The following is a 23,313-nucleotide window of genomic DNA, read 5'->3' as shown; positions in this document are numbered from 1 at the left end:
ATTTCTGTATTCCTGATTTCCACGGAACATGTTTGTACTTCCTCCTTTCATCAATCAACTGAAGTATTTCTTCTGTTACCCATGGTTTCTTCGCAGCTGCCTTCTTTGTACCTATGTTTTCCTTCCGAACTTCTGTGATGGCCCTTTTTAGAGACGTCCGTTCCTCTTCAACTGTGTTGCCTACTGCGCTATTCCTTATTGCTGTATCTATAGCGTTAGAGAACTTCAAACGTATCTCGTCGTTCCTTAGAACTTCCGTATCCCACTTCTTTGCGTATTGATTCTTCCTGACTAATGTCTTGAACTTCAGCCTACTTTTCATCACTACTATATTGTGATACGTTATTACATTCATCAAAGTACAATTAAATTTGCAATATGTCTCTATTAGGTTTTCATTCTTATTACATTATCCTAACGTCGTTTGACACTTTATACAAAATTTAATAATTTTTATCTTATGTATCTGCTTATAAATGAGCACATTTTTAGTAGTATTACATTGGTAGTTTGTATCGTTATTATTGGTCAACAGAAAATGTGTGCAACCTATTCTTTGCGCTTCCCATGTTAATACCTGTATACATATACTTTCTAGTTAATTATTGCCTATTCCAAAAGAGAATAAAAGATATGGTCACCCGTCATGTGGTACCCTGCATTTCCGTGCTTGGTATTTCTACTCTGCATGCTTGTCTCCATACCTTTACATCTTCTTTATATCTGAAACGTCCCCTTAGAACAATTTTACACGACTGTGCTTAAACTGACACACAATATCTTTAGCGCAACGCAATCTGACTTCCAAAAATCCCTACGAAAGAATGGCCCTGACTAACATTAACCTATACCTTTCACAAATCACTTACCTCACAAAAATCTTCGTTACTCAAGCTACTGCAATACAGCGAGCGCCACTACTGCCAGCTAGATAAAAGATTCAAACTACGGAAGTCACTAACTACTGATAGGCACAGTTAGCAAATGAAAGATTTTAATAGAGAACAAACAATGTATTTACCTTTATAGTCATAATATATATATATCAGTTCATGACACCAATTCTTACAAATTTCAAAACTCCGCCATCTCTCTCCCCACGTCCACCACTGCTGGCGGCTCACCTCCAACTGAGCAACGCTACGCGCTATTAGCATCCAGCTGCCGCTGCCCAACACTACAATGGCAGACAACAATGCAAACCAGCCACAGACTGCACCTGGCACAGCCAGTGATTTTCATACAGAGCGCTACGTGGCGGCGGCGTTACCAATAAAAAAACTTAAACAGCCTACTTACATACTTTTCATTCTTTTCACCATTCCACAATTCCCATATTGTCTGGGGTACCATTGGTGGGCTTGTCCCCCTCTCGTCAACATTAGTCCGGCGTAACTACCTCATACCTGTGAACATCTTACAAAACAACAGCATAACAACCTTTTATCGACATTGTTATATCTTGTCTTCACGCCGCTTGTGCTGATACGATACCATCTTTCTTTCCTTCACTCTCTCAAATGTGCAGTGCTGCCTCCGGGTTCGGTTATTCCTGTTTACCCTACATTCCTCCGTTGTCGTTTGTGGGGTTGTAGACGGTGTGTATTTATCTTCAGTGTTTATTAGCTTTCTCTCTATGCACAGTGGGTGGTACCACATTTCATTTAAATGGAAAAAAATAAATTCATGTACTTATTCTGCACAAATCTCTCGTTACAATCAAGTTTATGCCCTTGGACAGACGTTCATGCACCCACTTTACTCTAGTCCACTTACCATTCCGTTCTTCACATCCCTTGAGTACTTCTAAGGCAGATCACTTGCTCCCTAATCTTCAACATATATACAAAAGACGGCACCCCATTCTTCCACAGCATATAAAGAAAAATACGACGCACATTCTGCACATGGACCACCATATTCAGCCTCACTTGTCAAATCGAGCCACTTGCTCAGCGAAAATAAAAAAAATCATCTTTATTCCCCTCAAAAGTACTCATATTCTCTTTCACTTACTAAAGTGTCAAAAAATACAGGTTCTCCGGAAGTCGCATACGTACCTTCACATCCTTGTACTCGAAGCCCTCTAATAACGTATGTACCTTCCTCCCTTCTATTTGGTCTTACAGGGCTACTTGCAAAACTTGTGCACTTGATTAATATTCCGTATTCTCATTAATACCATTTCCACATTTACTACATTCCATTTTCACCTTTACTACGCGTAAAAAACTGCGCACTGTATTCCCAAGTTGGCTTCTTCTCTCCAAACACCTACATTTACTCCCAATAAATCGTAATATAATTTGAATTATCACATACTTTGCTAACCCTGATTTCACTTGAAGCAATTCCATTGTGTCATTTATTCTTACCCACAATGCCTTTCTTACATTTTACGTCTTTCCGTAAAATGTTTTATATTGCTGACATGATGTTCTCCCGTACATTTGCCTGTCATGAGCGTCTCCACCACTACGACACTGGCACGAATAATATACGAAATCCTCACTGTTTCTAGACAGTCTACGCGGCTGTATCAAAATCTTCTGACCTAATTCAATAGCTCCATGCTTCCGCATACCGTTCCATTCCTTCTTACCTCTTTGCCACGGCTGCTCTTGTTTTCTTTTATTTATTTATTTATTTTTTATCTCTGCCGACACAGCCACTTCTTTACGCCGCTGGTGTGGTGTTTCAGGAACTCGGACATATCTGTAGCCTTGTCTACAGCTGGCTTATTCTTCAGTACAGTTACCAGAGTGATTCCTGTTGCACTACGTGCCAAATTGTTCACCTCCTGAAAGTCTGTGAGGAACACAACCCACGATGCATGATTTTTGCTGCAATGTAATCGGCAGAGTTATCTTAATTCTCTCATGGTCCTCTCAGATATATTAAATGAAGGGTAGTAAGTTGATATAAATAGAGGCCTGATCTTGTGTTAACTCAATACCCCTTTCCATCTCGACCGTAATTGTGGCCTGTTATCAGATATAACCTTTTCCAGTCGCCCAAACTGTTTCAAGAATTCCTTCTGGAATGCATTCGTCACCGTCCTGGCAACAAGGCCACGTATTTCGAGGTCAATTCTACCGTTACCAAAACATCGGTACCTTGCGACGGCCTATGCTACGAAATATGTTTTAAAATGCAGAGCGTAAAAAAGGCATTTTCCAGATCTCATACCTCCAGTTCTGTGTTTGGATAGCCCTACAGCACAGTGTCAAAGTTCGATTATTGCTTGCTTCCTCCAGATCAGGCAAATGCAGCAAACCGGTTGGCTCTTTTTGCATTTTATGTAGATCGCGGTACGCCTTAAGGGTCTTATGAGGCACCATTTAGCTCATGGGAATTCCCTGCAAAAACCGGAAAAACATGGTATGTTGGGTACCAGAACAGAGCCGCGGACTTCACGGCGGCTTTCACATCAAATTCCTAAAATTTTTGTGATACATTCCTAAGATACCGATCTTGGACAAAATTGGAAATTTTCTTGATAACTTTATCCGTTTCCGGGATACAGAGGTTCAAAATTGCCCTACTTGTACAGGTAAACTAAGCACGAAAATTCTAGTGTGAGGCGAAAACATAGTTTATAGAGTGACGTAACACGGAGAAATATGCTACAAAGTGTGTCCTTTATCACCAGTAGGGTTGTGGGGACCACATGTTTTAGTACCGAAGCACATTCAGAATTTTTGTTCACGGATAATCTGGTCTGAGGTGTAAAATCACGTGTCTTTTCGTTAGTTCAATTTCACATAAGTAAACTATCAAAATTTTATTGACCTATACAGTCCTTTTCATCTAGAGCAGGGAAAGGAAGGAAACCAACGGAAAAATACTCCTAGCGGAGTACAAAAAAGGGGTAATATACTCCTATATAAAGGACACTGATTGAAAATCGGGGACCCAGTTGCCTCATTCTGCCTTCCTCAGCACTTTTACAAATTTTCCCAAATATTTTCAACATATCCGCTCTCTTTACTGCTTATGAAAACCACTCATTGCATGTTGTAACACCATACAACGAGATCTCCAGAGGTGAGGATTCAGACGCTGGTACCTCTAATACCCAGTAGCAAGTCCTCTTGCATTCATGCATGCTTGTATTCGTCGTGGCATACTATCCACTAGTTCATCAAGGCACTGTTGGTCCAGATTGTCCCCCCCCCCCCCCCTTCAACGGCGATTCGGCGTAGATCCCTCAGAGTGGTTGGTGGGTTACGTCTTCATAAACAGCCCTTTAGCCCTTTTCAATCTATCCCAGACATGATCGATAGGGTTCATGTCTGGAGAACATGCTGGCCACTCTAGTCGAGCAACGTCGATATCCTAAAGGAAGTCATTCACAAGATGTGCACGATGGGGGCTAATGCCACACCAAAACAGCAGTGAACCTCCACCTTGCTGAACTCGCTGGACAATGTGTCTAAGGCGTTGAGCCTGCCCAGATTTCTTCGAAACATGTCTCCGACGATTGTCTGCTTGAAGGCTTATGCGACACACATCGAAAAAGCGAACGTGATGCCAATCCTGAGCGGTCCATTCGGCATGTTGCTGGGCCCAACTGTACCGACGTGCATGGTGTCGTGGTTGCAAAGATGGACCTCTCCATGAACGTCGGGAGTGAAGTTGCGCATCATGAAGCCTATTGGGCACAGTTTGAGTCATAACACGACGTCCAGTTGCTGCACGAAAAGCATTATTCAACATGGTGGCGTTGCTGTCAGGGTCCGTCCGAGCCATAACCCGTAGGTAGCGATCATCCACTGCAGTAGTAGCCCTTGGATGGCCTGAGCGAGGCATGTCATCGACAGTTCCTGTCTCTCTGTATCACCTCCATGTCCCCACAACATCGCTTCCCTTATTGAGGACCCTTCGTGGCACAAAGTAACAATGCGGACGCCATCGAACCCGCGGTTTTGACCGTCTAGGCATGGTTGAACTACAGACAACAGGAGCCGTGTACTTCTAAAATGGTTGAAATGGCTCTGAGCACTACGTGACTTAACTTCTGAGGTTATCAGTCCCCTAGAACTTAGAACTATTTAAATCTAACTAACCTAAGGACATCACACACATCCATGCCCGAGGCAGGATTCGAACCAGCGACCGTAGTGGTCGCTCGGTTCCAGACTGTAGCGCCTAGAACCGCTCGGCCACTTCGGCCGGTAGTGTCCTTCCTTCCTAGTAGCCAGCCGCGGTGGTCTAGCGGTTCTAGGCGCTCAGTCAGGAACCGCGCGACTGTTACGGTCGCAGGTTCGAATCCTGCCTAGGGCATGGATGTGTGTGATGTCCTTAGGTTAGTTAGGTTTAAGTAGTTCTAAGTTCTAGGGGACTTGTGACGACAGATGTTGAGTCCCATAGTGCTCAGAGCCATTTGAACCATTTGAACCTTCCTAGTAGAATGATTGGAACTGATAAGCTGTCAGACCCCCCTCTGTCTAGTAGGCGCTGCTCATGCATGGTTGCTTCTTCTTAGGGCGGGTTTAGTGACATCTCTGAAAAGTCAAAGGGACTGTGTCTGTGATACAATATCCACAGTCAACGTCTATCTTCAGGAGTTCTGGGAACCGGGGTGACGCAAAAAATGTTTGGTGTATGTAGATAAGGAACAGCAAACGGCCTATAACACTACTTTGGGGAACGCCAGAAATCACCTCTGTTTCACTCGATGACTTTCCGTCAGTTACTACGAACTGTGACCTCTCTGGCTGGAGATCACGAATGCAGTCACATAACTGAGACGATATTCTACAAGCACACAATTTCACTACAAGCCGCTTGTGTGGTACAATGTCAGAAGCCTTGAACAAACTTCTGTCAGAAATTACAGAGTGTCTTACATGAGTTATAGAGGTAAACTGGCTCACAACAGGAGCACTTATGTGTGATAGGACAGCTCTTTATTTCTTATATACACGATGATCTGGTAATAGTGTCAGCAGCAATCTCCTGTTGTCTGCTGATGTTTGCGTAGTGTACGGGGAAGTGTCGTCGTTGAGTGACTGTAGGAAGATACAAAATGACTAAGACAAAATTTCTCGTAGGTGTGATGAATGGCTCTAAATGTAAAAAGAAAAATTAAGTTAATGTAAATGCGTGGGATAAAAACAAACCTGTGAATACAGAGTAGTAGTACGCAGTACACACGATAAAGAAAAACATCCAATAAATTCAAAGGCGGTCTGCTAGATCTGTTACCGGTAGTTTCGAACAATATGCAAACATTACTGACATATTTCGTGAACTCAAATTGGAATCTCTGGAGGGAAGGCGACGTTCTTTTCGAAGAACACTATAAAGATAATTTAGGGAACCTGAATTTAAAACTGAGTGCAGAACTATTCTACTGCCATCAACGTACATTTCGCGTACGGATCACGAACATAAAATGAGAGACACTAAGGCTTTTAAGGAGGCATATTCGTTTATAGTCGTTGTTCTTCGCTCTGTTTGCTATTGAAACAGGGAAGGAAATGACCGGTAGTGGTAGCAGGGTGTCATCGGCCACATACTGTGCGGTCGCCTGCGGAGTGTGTATGTGGATATAGATGTATAGCCACATCTCTGCGTTCAACAAGTAGTTCGCCCTCTGTGCGACCAGCTATGGTTTTAATTTGTGCTGATCAAATTACTTGTTCACAGCTTTTGTTGCTCTTAGAGAATTCCCAGTTTTTAAACATAAAATAAACCACGTCCTAAGGAGATTCCACTTTTAATCATTATTAATTCAGTAATATTTCTCCTCTAATGTCAGAGACCTCCATGTCCTACGTACATGGCCTTCACTTGTGCAGACACATTACTCTTCCTAATTTGATTGGTTAAGAGTGTCTTTTGAAGTTAGTTCTGCAGCATCTCTGTGCACATGTTCTTAATTCCCTTTTTTTCTAATTTTCCCATTCTGCATATTAATTTTTATGTGATTATGTTCTCGAAAGTATGTCTTCCAGAATTTCCTCCCAAATTCTTTGGGAACTTTCAAGACAAATTTATAATGCTTCCAGTCCTGTTCTACCGCTTTACATTTGACACTGCCACTGGCGGAGAGATTAAGCTAATGTGCTTCATCTTTGTCTCAAACTGAGACTTAGCTGTCATGTCAGACGTGAAACTAGCACCACGTCTGAAAGAAACACATTTCAAACCCATTCAACTCGCCTAGTTTTAAATTTTTCCCTCATTTCCCTGAATCACTTCAACTCTACTGTAGAGTTTAGAGTTAATTCCTTAAACAGGATACGTCCAACCTTGATCAACAGCCCTATCACTCCGTTACCAATGACATCCGCTGGTATGAGGTGCTAATCTGCAACCTCTATTGTTGATAAATCAATATTTCAGTTGCGACAAACTACTATGTAAGATGTCTAACCCCTTATTCATATCTATCACGGCCAAGTTTCTAAAACAAGCTATGTTGATATAACCCCAGTGATCGGACCAATCTATATGCTGAACACCTTATAGTGGGCAACTTATTCCCAAGGAATATGCGCCTGAAGACGAAAAACGGAACCGTATGCCTACCGGTAGATGCCCTATCAAAATCACCACTTGCCATTAAAAATCTTCACACTCAATTAGTTGTAATAGATACGAAAAGAATTCGAAAGCAGACACTGACTTCAAAAAAACTGAAGGTTTATTGTCTGTAGTACACGTTCCTAACGCTTCCACGCACACTTACCGACGTTCACACTTATTTCTGCTTGTTATTACTTTTATGAGTCAACTATTGCTTCTACCGAGCTTTGCTAATGACTCGCTTCCATTATTGATGAGTTCTTATTCCCGTCCACGAACACTGCAACATTTAACGAATTTATCGAACTTCTCACCGCAAGCAGCCATGTATTGTTCAGGTACGTCTGACATCCAGCCACTACCTCAGAGCACAAACGTTCTATGCTATGTGGCCACGATTCCCCACTGCGAACTGCCTTCCGAACCACCCGTTACGGTTGACGCCAAACCGAACTTCCCGATCTCGGGAGGTTGGCAGTGCTGATACGCTACGCCGCTACTTCTTAGGTACAGATGCCCACACTCAAAAAGTAACTATATTTGTAACCTTACAACTGTTAAGTAGTCACTGGTTCCAACTGTCAAAAAAGCACGTACTGGGCGCTGGTTAGCATCCCCACCAGAAACACCAAAAGTGGGCGAGAGCTGTAGCTTATCGCACCCCAGACCATTTGGGGTGGGACCAGTGGGTCTTGGACGAATGCACTCTACAAGGCAACGCCCACCGGGTCTACGTCGTACGTACAAATGGCCATCAATTGAAGCAGTATCTTATTTCGTCGCCAAAGACCACAGCGCGCCATTCTGGGTTCCAGCCGATCCTCTGACGGCACCTGTCGAGCCGTGCACTTTGATGCTGTGGTGGGAAAGGAAGGCGGTATCTGGTTCGCAACAAGCCCTCTTATCTATGCTGTGGTAACTGTACGATCTGCCACTGTTGCCCTGACAATACGACCATCCCGGAGGCTGTCTGTGCTGTGTGGACGTCAAGAACCTCATCTACGACGGTGAGAATGTACGCCTGACCACTGTCATAATCGTTGCACAAATAACACAACGCGTCCAACTAGTGTGGGAGTTCTCCGAAAGGACTATCCCGCCAGTCGGAAGATCACAATCTGATCCCTTTCGAGCTCGCTCAGTTGGCTGTAGGAAGCACAGTGCTTCTCGGCGGCATGGCTGCCTGCTTGTTTCATACGCCTGCACCACACTGAGCCCTCTGGCTGTGAGCATTCCATATTGACGGGCAGACACATATGGTGCTGTGGTGGCTGTGCTATAGGCTATCTGTTGCCGGATGGCTCAAATGGTTCAAATGGCTCTGAGCACTATGGGACTTAACATCTATGGTCATCAGTCCCCTAGAACTTAGAACTACTTAAACCTAACTAACCTAAGGACATCACACACATCCATGCCCGAGGCAGGATTCGAAACTGCGACCGTAGCAGTCACTCGGTTCCGGACTGAGCGCCTTAACCGCGAGACCACCGCGGCCGGCTATCTGTTGCAGGACAAGATTGAAACAATTATCTGTGCATCAGCTATCCCCTAGATGGCATATGCCGTCATCGGATCAAAATCGACCTCATCTTTCCAGGTATACTACTATTTTCTGGCAGTGTATACCATTGTCTCAAGATACGCTTGCAGTTCCCCTGCAGAGCTATAAAACTTTGTGGATGTTGACACTGTTTGTAGCAAAGAAACTAGGGAAAGCAGTACAATGAGGACAGTCATAAACGCTGTTGAAAAGACATGAGCACTGTTGAAGGATTTTAGTTTAACAATAACAAGAAAAAAATATTTACATCCGATCTTCCCTCGTGAGATTGTGGCTAAGTATAGCAATCGTCTTTCCTTCCTAGTCAAAGAAAAAGCACAGAACAGCTATTAAGATATTAGGTCACCTTGACGCCGAAAGTTTACCGAAAACGTTTTGTCCAAGAACTCCTTCGCGAATGACTTCATAGCCGTATTACAACCCTCTCACACAAGCAACCTCAGTTGTCACCTCAGTGCTTAAGGATGAAGACAGTCTAGAATTTAATGACGACGCGATTTAGGGTAACCAAGAAAAGGTTAAATGTGGATGACAAAAATAGATCTGAACCACCAATCCAGTGTCTTATGACAGCACCACTCCACTCAATCTAGTGCTCACTATCATGTTATCCATCCTCCTGTACTTTATATATTTAAAATGTTCGTCATTCTTAATCCCCCCAACAGTTCTTGAATTTTGTAGTGAAACTTGAAGCGGTAGGGAGCTGGCTGCGAAATGGAAAGGTATTGTGACCACAAAATAAACTGTACTAGAACAGCAATTTACTAACAAAAAATTAAATATTTTACAATGAAAAAACACACAGTTAAATTATAACCTTGAATCGCATGAGAATAAGCTGATGATTAGAAATAACTATAAACTTCTCCCCATGTTGGCGGGTCCAAATGAAATTATCAAAAGGCGCTACGCGTTAACAGACAATTCAAGAACATCAGTTGACTGAACTCAGCATTTGCACGAACGGCTTAAGGTCCAATGATCAATATCTTCCGCGGCGAAGCTGAGACAGTTTAAATATTTACCAGTTGCAATAAAAGTGTTCATTCTTTGCAACAGTACAAATGGCTTAAGATCAAATGATAAATATCAACAACGGCGAAGCTATTTCAAGTAATACAATTTTGCATACTATTTTCACTACGGAACACGATGTTTCGGTCACAAAGGCCAGTTTTCGGCAACACTGACCAATCTTATGTGTACATAATTACACGACAAGGGACTTTAAAATAATTTTGGACAATTATGGGGGTAACTGATTTAACGGCAGGCGTCTATGCAAGAGCTTTGCAATTGGCGAAGGAGCTCCAGGATTCACATTAATTATATTTAATTAGTAACTATTTTGAAGGATCTTAAGCTTAAACCCAAAGAGCTATATGGCACAATGGTCGACCAAAGCATGAGTTTAAACTTATACTAAAGGCCACCTCCCGACGGTGTTATTTAGATTTACTTAAGCGGGGATTTAGAAGAAATCAGTTGCATTAAGTCATATACATCTGAGATATTAACACCAGACCAAGGCAAACGCTTAACTGTAGGCGTTACACGAAAGCAAATAGCTTAAGTAGCAGAGCAAATATACGGACTGTATCATCTAAACCAAGTAACTAGAAACGGCAAATAAACAAATCGCAAGCTAATCATTACACAGGACGCTAGTTCGGAAAGTAGCATATCACAAGTAATGCCGACTTACTATAATTAACTGCCAGCTGTCTTATCAAAACAAATACCTTTTCCGTAGATGTGTGAGGAAATTACAAACGATGTAATGCCACCAAACCGATCAAAGCATACAATGAGGCCCTTTTCTTATTTCGCCACTGAAAAACAAGGCAGCAAATAGTGTCTAATCTATCCCGTATCAAATATGTATAAGCAGAATTATAGAAAATATAAATATCAATGAACAAAACAAGTTTTCCAAACACTGAAAATGTTAAATGGTAGCGTTAAATACTGTCCAAATAAAATACCAAAACCATTAATCAATTAATAAAGCTGGCGAGCATTGAATAGATAACGTTGGGGATGGAGTGAAGTCGTCGAACTCGTTGCAGACGTGTGCCATTTGGTGCATGCCGAGACTCTGACAGGCCGGTCCATTTCAGCAATGTTACCGTGCACAAAACGCTGTTTTATGACAGGGTGAAGAGTCGTGGTGATACAGTCATAGTCTCCGAATTGATCCTCTATTGTATACAGTACGCGATATCGTAAAGTGAGCTCATATCCTTGCACAATTAGCGTTTTCCTATGTGCACTAAGGGGACCACAACCCGAAGCGGAAAGCACCCCAATTCTGCGCAAGTTGGCAGGTAACGTTCTTTAGGCGTTGGTCAAACCTAAATCCTTCCACCGGCTGCACTGCATATGTCGTGATTCATCACACCAAACCACTCGTTCTAGTCATCTAGTCACCACCTCCATCATCGCATAGCATTGCCAACAGTAATGCGTGGCCGGTGAGGAGCTGCTCGGCAATTGCACTCCATTCTTTTTAACTCCACACGCAAAGCAATTGTGTTTGTTGGACCGCCGGCAGCACTGTGGAACTCACAAATGATTCCTTCCGATAATTTCATGCAATTTTTATATAATCGCCCTTCACAACGCTCGACTGTCCCTGTTGGACAGTAATTGAGGTCTTCCCGGTCTTGGTGTGGTTTAGGTTGTTCCTCGCCGTTTTCTCTTCATAGTCGCATCACTAACAGTTCACTGGAGGAACGTTTGAAAGGTTGAAATGTCCCTAATGGTTCTGATACTCAAGTGACTTCCAATGTGTAAAAATGGTTTAAATGACTCTGAGCACTAGGTAACTTAACTTCTGAGGTCATCAGTCTCCTATAACTTAGAACTACTTAAACCTAACTAACTTAAGGACATCACACACATCCATGCCAGAGGCAAGATTCGAACCTGCGACCGTAGCGGTCACGTGGTTCCAGACTGTAGCGCCTAGAACCGCTCGGCCACGCAGGCCGGTTCCAGTGTGTAGTTGGCGTTCGAAGACGCTGAGCAGTCCTGACACTTCATAGTTTATCCCTGTCTGTTACGTAGTTTAAGTGAGTGGAATACTAAACTAATTAAAATTGCCTTCTCGTAATCCTACGGGAGTAGAAGTGACATTGTTTCTATTGATAAAACTTATATTATTAAATAGGATCTTTGCCTCTTTGGGTCGTTATATTGAAAATGGCTTTAAATAAAGCATTCTGCCCTTAAATAAAGCATCCTTTATAGGGCCTGTTCTAAAAACTGACTTTCTGAATGCATTATCTTATTCTGTTTTCATGAGTTCGGTCCATTGTAAAGCAAATGTACAGCATCTGTTCTGTGTGGTTGCATTAAGAGCGTGTGGAAATGCGTAAACAAATTTGTACAGTGTCGCATACATAAACACGGACTACGAAAGATACTAATGCTACTGCCGATATTATTCTAATTTGCGGGTACTGAAATTACCATCGGTCGCAAATGCCCACCGATCGTCCATGCCTCCTAGCAAAGCATCAATTAGCACCGTTACTAAGGCCAAAACTATTGGTTAAAAATGACTTCGGTTTGGAGGGGAGCTAGGACTGATCAGATTACTTGAATGAAATACGAAATTCTTTCTATGGTGATATTATTTAAATAAAGCAGCTCACACTTACATAATAATTACATGTTTTGCGTCGAAGTGTAAAGGAAAGAGAACGATAAATTAGTCAGGAATAATTGTTTTGCCATCATTACATCAAAACCAAACACGGCTCGATAATGAATGTTAAACAATAGGTTCTTTGAATCATGGTTACGTTTCTTTGAAAAGTTAAAATGTTATCTTAGGCACTTTTCCGATATTTCAAACTCTTTAAATCTTTCATCTGACATATGTGATTGCAAGCAACGGCTTAAAATGCTAAACTTGCTAGGATTTGTAAAATGAGTGCCACATAGTTCTGCAGTTACTTTTTCTCTATTGGCAGTACAATTCTCTCAGCCTCCTTTCGTACTGCAGGGTCCGCCTCTCGTCTACTCATCAATTCCGTATTACATAGTTATGTCCAGATACATTTTGCCAAATAACGTACCTAAGGAATAGGAGTGAAATCTGGTTTCGCAGGACAGAGTGGATCAGGTTATTGTTGTGGAAAGGGACCAAGATCAATAGCTCTTAGTTGCACAAACATACAAACTTTATTTTGCTAAAACACTTAATCACACATGTGCTAAAAAGAATTCAGAAACAATACGGCTGAAAGTCACAACACAAGTTATTAAAATTGCCTTAAGGAATACACACGGCTGAAGGCCTTAGTTAAAAAATAGAAGAACTGAGGGATTAAGGCCTGGACAAGAAGAATTTCAGTAAGAAAATTTTAAAAGGTTTTTAACAAGTGACCTTTCAAATTTTAATTTAAGACGGCTGAAGGCCTTATCTTAAAATATTCACATAAGGTTCGGCTGAAGGCCATGCACAGCACTTGAGACAAAAATCACAATCTAAAAGCAGTAGAACAATGGTGCTCAGAAATGCTCCAAGAGTCGGCCTGAGAAGGTAACTGTAACGTAAGTATCGGTGAGATAAGAGGCCAAGACTAAGTAATCAGATGGCAACCCGGCCCAGGGACGGCTGAAGGACCGACCAACAACCTAATCAATTCCCTTCCGTCCGACCAACGGCACGACAACCGAAAATGTCAGCCAGGACGAAGATACCAGCAGCACTACGTCTTCAAATATTGGCTTATAAATACAGCCAAGGCACAATAACCACTCAAAAATATGAACAAACACAAAGACGTTAAACTACTCGCCGTACCGGACAGCATCAACACGGCGAGGAGACACACGCTCGCTGTTCTGTCCCGACCGACCAACTGCCTACTCCAGTACGCAGGAAGCATTCATAAATGCTCAGTGGAAATCACAGAAGCTACACGAAGTTCCACGTAAAGACTTCCACCAAGAAGTGCGACAATCCTAAAACCAATCACTGTGTAACTGGAGAAATCACAAGTCGACACACACAAGAGTTTCCATAAGCGGTCGGCGACGAAATACACGTCGTCCGATGAGACGACCGACCGAACGACCAACCACGGTCGTCCTCACTCAAGTCATGTGTGTCATCAATGGTCGGGCGAGTCATGGCTGTCCGGAACTCACTGTAGCTCCTTGCCGACTCCCCTGATGTCCGTCCGGAGCTTGGAGACACGGCGACCCGGGCACACTGGCTCGGACCCAGCCATGCAGAGGGAACAGTTGCCCATTGGGCACCCGGCAACCCTGCACAAGGAAGGAACCGAAGCACGTCGGGCAACATGACCAACTGACGAGGCCCAGAAACGCTCAAAAAACCAAATACACGTCGCCCGATGAGACGGCCGACCAAACGACCAATCAGCGGTCGTTCCCGCTCCAGTCTCATTCCGTCGGACAGTTTGAAACATCCCCCTTAGAAAAATTTATGAATGATTGTGCTGATAAACCCCTTACGTTATTTGATTTTCCAACAGATGAGCAACACTGAACGTACACAGACATTCACTAAACTGACACACAATATTTTTAGCGCAGCGCAATCTGACTTTCAATAATCCCTACAAAAGAATGGCCCTGACTAACAATAACCTATACCTTTCATGAATCACTTACCTCACAAAAATCTTCGTTACTCGAACTACTGCAATAGAGCGAGCGCCAATACTGAGAGCTAATTAAAAGATTCTAACTACTGAAGGCACTAAGTACTGAAAAAAAGCGGATAAAGTGTCACTAGAAGCCATCCTAAAAGACAATTTCCATTCCTTCCGAACTCACTATGCAAATGTAGACGAGATGTGGCTCAAATTCAAAGATATAGTAGCAACAGCAATTGAGATATTCATACCTCATAAATTGGTAAGAGATGGAACGGATCCCCCGTGGTACACAAAAAAGGTCCGAACGCTGTTGCAGAGGCAACGGAAAAAGCATGCGAAGTTCAGAAGAACGCGAAATCCCGAAGATTGGCTAAAATTTACAGACGCGCGAAATTTGGCACGTACTTCGATGCGAGATGCCTTTAATAGGTTCCACAACGAAACATTGTCTCGAAATTTGGTAGAAAATCCGAAGAAATTCTGGTCGTATGTAAAGTACACAAGCGGCAAGACGCAGTCAATACCTTCGCTGCGCAGTGCCGATGGTACTGTTATCGACGACTGTGCCGCTAAAGCGGAGTTATTGAACGCAGTTTTCCGAAATTCCTTCACCAGGGAAGACGAATGGAATATTCCAGAATTTGAAACACGAACATCTGCTAGCATGAGTTTCTTAGAAGTAGATACCTTAGGGGTTGCGAAGCAACTCAAATCGCTTGATACGGGCAAGTCTTCAGGTCCAGATTGTATACCGATTAGGTTCCTTTCAGATTACGCTGATACTATAGCTCCCTACTTAGCACTCATATACAACCGCTCGCTCACCGATAGATCTGTACCTACAGATTGGAAAATTGCGCAGGTCGCACCAGTGTTCAAGAAGGGTAGTAGGAGTAATCCATTTAACTACAGACCTATATCATTGACGTCGGTTTGCAGTAGGGTTTTGGAGCATATACTGTATTCAAACATTATGAATCACCTCGAAGGGAACGATCTATTGACACGTAATCAGCATGGCTTCAGAAAACATCGCTCTTGTGCAACGCAGCTAGCTCTATATTCGCACGAAGTAATGGCCGCTATCGACAGGGGATCTCAAGTTGATTCCGTATTTCTAGATTTCCGGAAAGCTTTTGACACCGTTCCTCACAAGAGACTTCTAATCAAGCTGCGGAGCTATGGGGTATCGTCTCAGTTGTGCGACTGGATTCGTGATTTCCTGTCAGGAAGGTCGCAGTTCGTAGTAATAGACGGCAAATCATCGAGTAAAACTGAAGTGATATCAGGTGTTCCCCAGGGAAGCGTCCTGGGACCTCTGCTGTTCCTGATCTATATAAATGACCTGGGTGACAATCTGAGCAGTTCTCTTAGATTGTTCGCAGATGATGCTGTAATTTACCGTCTAGTAAGGTCATCCGAAGACCAGTATCAGTTGCAAAGCGATTTAGAAAAGATTGCTGTATGGTGTGGCAGGTGGCAGTTGACGCTAAATAACGAAAAGTGTGAGATGATCCACATGAGTTCCAAAACAAATCCGTTGGAATTCGATTACTCGATAAATAGTACAATTCTCAAGGCTGTCAATTCAACTAAGTACCTGGGTGTTAAAATTACGAACAACTTCAGTTGGAAGGACCACATAGATAATATTGTCGGGAAGGCGAGCCAAAGGTTGCGTTTCATTGGCAGGACACTTAGAAGATGCAACAAGTCCACTAAAGAGACAGCTTACACTACACTCGTTCGTCCTCTGTTAGAATATTGCTGCGCGGTGTGGGATCCTTACCAGGTGGGATTGACGGAGGACATCGAAAGGGTGCAAAAAAGGGCAGCTCGTTTTGTATTATCACGTTATAGGGGAGAGAGTGTGGCAGATATGATACACGAGTTGGGATGGAAGTCATTACAGCATAGACGTTTTTCGTCGCGGCGAGACCTTTTTACGAAATTTCAGTCACCAACTTTCTCTTCCGAATGCGAAAATATTTTGTTGAGCCCAACCTACATAGGTAGGAATGATCATCAAACTAAAATAATAGAAATCAGAGCTCGAACAGAAAGGTTTAGGTGTTCGTTTTTCCCGCTCGCTGTTCGGGAGTGGAATACTAGAGAGATAGTATGATTGTGGTTCGATGAACCCTCTGCCAAGCACTTAAATGTGAATTGCAGAGTAGTCATGTATATGTAGATGTAGATAGGCATACTTAGCAAATGAAAGATTTTGATAGAGAACAAACAATGTATTTACCTTAATAGTGTTCAAATATCAGTGTATATCACCTCCAACTGCGCAATGCTACGCGCTGTTCATATCCAACTGCCCAACACTACAATAGCGAATTCCAACAATGCAAACCAGCCACAGACTGCACACAGTATACTCAGTGATTTTCATACAGAGCGCTACCTGACGTTACTAACATAAAAACCTAAACAGCGTACTTACAAGTTCATGTGTGTCGCCAGCGGTCGGCGAGTACTGGCTGTTCTGACCTCGCTGGCGCTGCGTCCCGACTCAACTGCCGACACACGACGACCCGGAAAATACTAGAAGTCGCTCCAGAGACGGTACGACAGTGCACTTATCGATAAGCGATGCTGCTGCCAGTTACGGGCAGGCAAGCCCGGAACTTAGTGACGCCAGTTAATGGAATAAGAAATGAGACGACAGTACCGCAAAGAGAAGATGTTAAACAATAAACGGTACGAACACGAGCCGCACACAGCTCAAGGAGTGGTCCCTAAATTGAGCCCTATGGACTCCCCTCGCGGTTTCTCCCCAGTGACTAACATTTGCTTTCCTTCCAATGTTGTTTGAATTTCATGGTACGCCTTTTTGCTTTCTGTTGTATTTGATTGAAACCAGTTGTTTGTAAAGCCATCAAATCCTTAAAAGTTAGGTTTTTCTAAGTCGCATAGTGCTCAGAGCCCTTTAACCATTTTTGAATTAACATTTGGTGAGTGAATGGATAAATAAATAACAGTCTCAGTCGAGTAACCCTTCAGTAGACTCTTTTGATTATGCAAACACTTTGCGAGCGAGCTTTGTTCGGGCCACGCTTTTGTGTCACTTGCACCTGCAGTCCAGGTGTGTGACAGGTGTCTGTGAGAGCCGGCGGCGGTGTTGCAGAGGACGGGCAGCGTGCGGGGCGAGGACGTGCCGTACGTGCTGGGCCTGCCGCTGGCGGCGGCCGCGGCGGGCGCGCTGTCGCCGCAGCAGCACAACTTCAGCCGGCAGGACGCCGCCGTGTCGCGCCTGCTCATGCGCTACCTCGCCAACTTCGCCAGGACCGGGTCAGTACGCCTTACCTCCACTCTGCTGCCTGCTGCCGCGCCTTACTTACTGACGTGGTGATAGCCAACGTACCAAATAAAAGACATCTACAAAAAGGTAACACATTAATTCGTATAGGTTTGCTGTAATTAAACTTCCGCTGCTTGAGAGAGCCCCACGAAAAATGAGTGACGGTAAGACAGTGAAACTTTGTGGAAACATTCGAAAGGAAAGTAGAAATATCAAATACACAATTGAAAGAAATACTTTCATGATGTACATTTTCAGACTGAAACGGCAAATGAAAATTTGTAGCAAGGCCAGGATTCGAACCTGGGTCTCACTCTCACTTTTTTCCATATTTTTCTCGTTTCCTCTCCCTACAGCATTGTCCCATCTCACTTTCTTTTTTAAAAATGTATCTTACCGGGATTCGATCTCGGGTTTCTGGCTTACTTTTCTTTCGGCAGATGTGCTAATTACTTTGCCTTTGCCTTTGCCTTTGCCCCCCCTCCCCCTCTCCCAGGCTAATCACTGTGCTGCACCCTAACATGGTACTGTCCTTTTTTAAGGTTTTGTTTTTATTTCATTAATTTATTTATGTTTCTCTTTGAAACCTTGCAATGTGTTACCCGAAAAAGAAAGAACTAAAACCGGAATTAATCCTACATGGCTTCCACCATTGAAAATGGAAAAAAATAGTTTCAGTCATTGGTTACAAAAAAAATTTGTTTATTTTTTATTAACTAAAAAAACAAGTGAAACAGAACCAGAAATATTCTCCACATTATTCACCTCACTGATGATTAAATACGAGATACAGCATGTTCACAAAAAGCGCAAGATAGTGTGGCAGACTGCCAAGTCCAATGGGCTGTAAACATGTACGGCTTAAAGGCATAAGGGTCCAGATCATACCCGCTCTCCACCACGTATAGAACATCATTCCAGACAAGCCACATAACCGCATTGTTTTCATCCTGCGGAAGAAGGTTGAATCTGGACGCAGGATAATCTCACCTCGGATTGCCGATTCCGTCGTCCTGCTGTCGCATCTGTAGTTTCCTGCGAATGGATCATAATTGGAGCTAGACGCTAAATGATGTGGCTGGTCCAACTCGAAGTCCTGGTGCTCGAAAACAAGCTGGAACTTCTTTGCAGATAAGGGAACTCGGTTGGATAAAGGATGTATACTTCTGATGAAATAACTGAGATGAAACATGAGGTAGGTTAAGACCACTGTCGAACACTAAGAGGCACCAACACATTAAATGTAAGTTGGGCAATGCTGCATGTACCATGTGCAGCTAAGTACCACGAGAAACTAAGTCCCGTCGCGAGGGCAGAGTAACTCAGGTCCAGCTTCTGAGGCAACTGTCGAAGAAATCTCTTAGCTGCACCAGCGACCCTGCTTGTAAAGGCTCGTCTGGTGCAATCCCCAGCGACCACGCGGATCTCCCGTGCCCTGTCGTCCTTCCAGAACATTCTGTCGTAGCTGGTCATGTAGCTCCCGCGTCCCTTGCCACAAAAACGCAACCTGTCATTCTTCCCAGCGCCCTGGCTGACGTTAGGTTGCTTTCCTACATGTTCATGTCATGCAATCTTATGCTTTTCTACTCACATCCGCGACCCATTCGCGACACTACTAAAAAAGGCCAATTGACGGCGAAGCCAACTGCGATGCCTGTGTCCGCACGCGACCAACTCCTGTTTCTTCTTCTGTCACATTAGACAAATCTTCCGCCTCATAGAGGCTCTCAGCATATTCTCTCCACCTACCCGCTCTTTACACTGCTTTTAACTGTGGAATTCTGTTGCTATCTTAATAACACCGCCCTTACTTTTAATTTTACGCAAGGTTGTTTTGACTTTCCTATATGCTGAGTGAGTCCTTCCGACTATCATTTCTTTTTCGATTCCTTCTCATCTTTCATGCAGCTATTTCGTCTCCCATCAATCAGCTGAAGTATTTCTTCTGTTACCCATGTTCGCAATTACTTTCTTTGTGCCTATGTTTTTCTTTCCAACTTCTGTGATTTACCCTTTTAGAGCGTCCACTCCTCTTCAACTGTACGTTCTACTGAGCTATTCCATATTGCTGTCCTATAGTCTGGGAGAGCTTCAAGCGTTTTTCGTGATTCCTTAGGACTTCCGTATCCCACTTCTTCACGTATTGATTCTTCCTGACTACTCTCTTAAACTCTTGCCAATTCCTCATCACTACCACATTGTGATCTGAGTCTATATCTGCTCCTTGGTACGCCTTACAATCCAGTATCTGATTTCGGAATCTCTGTCTGACCATGATGTAATCTAACTGCAATCTTCCCGTACCGCCCGGTTTTTCCATGTACAGGCCTACCTCCTCCTCTTGTGATTCTTAGAGTATTCGCTATTGTGAGCTGAAATTTATTATAGTATTCAATTAGTCTTTCTCCTCTCTCATTCCTTTTCCCAAGCTCATATTCTCCTGCAACTCTTCCTTCTACTCCTTGCCCTATCGTTGCATTCCGGTCCCCCATGACTATTAGATTTTCATCTCCATTTTCACATTGTATTACCCTTTCTACATCCTCAAATACTTTCTTTATTTCTTCATCTTCAGCTTGTGACGTCGGCATGTATAACTGACCCAATGTTGTCGGTGTTGGTTTGCTATCGATTCTGATAAGAACAACCCTGTCACTGAACTGTTCACACCAAATCACTCTTTGCTCTGCGTCACTATTCATAATGAATCCCTCTCTCGTTATGCCATTTTCTGCTGCTGTTGATATTACCCTGCATTGATCTGATCAGATATCCTTGTCTTTTCTGCGTTTCATTTCACTGACCCCTACTATATCGAGACTGTGCCTTTGCATTTCCCTTTTCAGACTTAGTTTTCCTTCCACACTGAAGCTTCTAACACTCCACGCCCCGACTCGTAGAACGTCATCATTTCGTGTGTCTTTAATACAGTGGTTTCCATTGCCTTCTGCATCCTCATGCCGTTGATCATTATTGACTCTTCCGCCTTTAGGAGCAGTTTCCCACCCAAAGGACAAGAGACTGCCGTGAACCTCTGTCCGCTCCTCCGTTGGAAGAATGAGGATGACTTCTTATGCGGGGAGTCTTCGGCCACCAATGCTGATTATCACAGTTTAAGCGGTGGCGGCTTCGAACCAAGGACCGAGGATATTTTTATTACTAATCAAAGACACTATCCTAGACCACAAGTGCAGCACCTTCATCGAGTAACGATCAATAATAACACGAAACAATCGATGGCGGGCGATCGCCAACCGCGTCACATCCCTGCAAACTGAGTAAGTGATACTCCCGGTCGTCAGCCTGTGTTCTCGTAAGACGACAGACTGCATCCACGTCCTTGAGCACCGGTATGTCGTCCTGGATACGAAGAAGTACCATAAAGTCATCGGCATACGCGCGGACGATAAACCTGTCTCCCAATAACGACCAGCTATCCATCCATGCACCTATCGATTGTAATAAGTATTCCAGAAATCGCGCGAATAGACATAGATAGGGAACTCCCCTGTAGGACACCTCGACAAACTTCATTCACGTCGATAGACGCCTGAATACCAGTAATTAGAGAGGGGAACATACATCGTGCACCATTACTAAAACCAACAGCCGTCAGTGATTGCAACAGGAATTATCTCAGCCAAACGCGTGTTAAAATCAATAAAAAGTAAAGCTGCCGACACAGGAACGGTGGAAGCAATCGAGATGAGATCTTGACATTCAGCAACGGGAGACAGGGGGGTACGTACGACCCGAGACACAACTTTGATAACGCGCCACAATGTCACCAGGCAAAACTGACAGACGGCTGTTTAACGTCCGCGCTACAGTTTTATAATCAAAATTGAGTAGTTTTATCGACCGGACCTGATCTATGGACAGATGTCATGTCTTCTTCGAAATGAAAACAATTTTTCTGACCTTATAGGAAAGCGGAATGTGTACCCCTTGCCCTACTTCATTCGCGTTAAATGTTATCACCTATCAGAGGAAAGAACCGAACATAAAAGTTTTTGCGAATTCCATCCAGTTCTGGCAATTAGCGGGAAAGAGATTGGACTACAATGTCAAATATCTCATCATGGTGAAAAGCTCCAAAACTTCTCACAGCGAGCTGGCGTAACAACACTATGAAGGAGAGATGTAAAATCAGCAGCCGGCCGGGGTGGCAGAGCAGTTCTAGGCGCTACAATCTGGAACCGCGCGACAGCTACGGTCGTAGGTTCGAATCCTACCTCGGGCATGGATATGTGTGATGTCCTTAGGTTAGCTAGGTTTAAGTAGTTCTAAGTTCTAGGGGACTGATAACCTTAGAAGTTAAGTCCCATAGTCATCAGTGCCATTTGAACCATTTTTAAAATCAGCAGACGGTGGACCGTCTGACTGCGCTCCAGTGTAAAGATCTGAAATTTTTCTCATTGTATCTGGTTGGGGTGACAGCTCACGACCATTAATAGAGCGAATGGTTGCGAGGCACGTCCTTCGAGAACGTCCATAACTCTCAGAGGGACTGTCATAAAGATAACGGACAGCATAATAAAATTTCCGAGTCATCCTCATTTCAGGTGCTTTGCCAGTGCATAAGAGCATGAGTACAGTGCGGAGACCAGGTTTGGTAATGGACACCCATCATTCCATAGTTGATGGATAACGCCCATGGCAACGGCTTGTCACTCCCACACGATCGTGATGATATCATCCAGAGAAAGGTCTGCTAGATATAAAATATTCAGTTTCCAAATAGGGCGAGAGTGGTGTACTCGCTGCGGCACGTGATTAAGAGTCATTGAAATAGCACGGTGGTCAGTGAAGCCGGCAGGAATGACATCAACTGACAAAAGCTGGCTGCATGGGGAAGCAGACAAGTAAAAACGGTCCAGTCGACTACTAGAAAATATTTGCATACCCAAGAATCCTACAGACTCAACGACGCCACTATATCATTAATTTCATGACATTAGCTATAGTTTGGAGGCTGGTCCACAGGACGTAAGATGCAGTTGAAATCTCCACCCATCAAAATGTTTCGCCGATTTTGCCGAAGTAAATAAATTGCATTTTCTTTATAAAAGCTCGATCGGTCGTATTTGCAACCATATCTAGGTGGAGCCTAAAGAAAAATTGCGGTGAGATAATAAAAACGACAGCCTATACGCCGACGCCCAATATAGCGTTTCAAACTCCGTCAACGGGATACCGTGCCTATAAATAACGGCCATGTTAGTATAAGATTCTAGTATAACATTAAAAAAACACAGAATACC

At 43.5% G+C, this 23,313-nt stretch overlaps 1 protein-coding gene across 1 annotated transcript in view; it reads left to right on the top strand.

The window, feature by feature from the left end:
- LOC126365371 (neuroligin-1-like) overlaps positions 1 to 23,313 on the top strand; it is a 723,598-nt gene that overhangs the window by 564,913 nt on the left and 135,372 nt on the right. The window contains exon 6 of the mRNA XM_050008142.1: positions 17,876 to 18,039. Coding sequence (XP_049864099.1) covers positions 17,876 to 18,039 — 164 coding nt within the window. The remainder of the gene's footprint in view (positions 1 to 17,875; positions 18,040 to 23,313) is intronic.

The sequence above is a fragment of the Schistocerca gregaria genome, chromosome 1, assembly GCF_023897955.1.
Source record: "Schistocerca gregaria isolate iqSchGreg1 chromosome 1, iqSchGreg1.2, whole genome shotgun sequence".
Lineage (NCBI taxonomy): Eukaryota > Metazoa > Arthropoda > Insecta > Orthoptera > Acrididae > Schistocerca > Schistocerca gregaria.
This window is presented reverse-complemented; position numbering and strand designations above follow the sequence as displayed.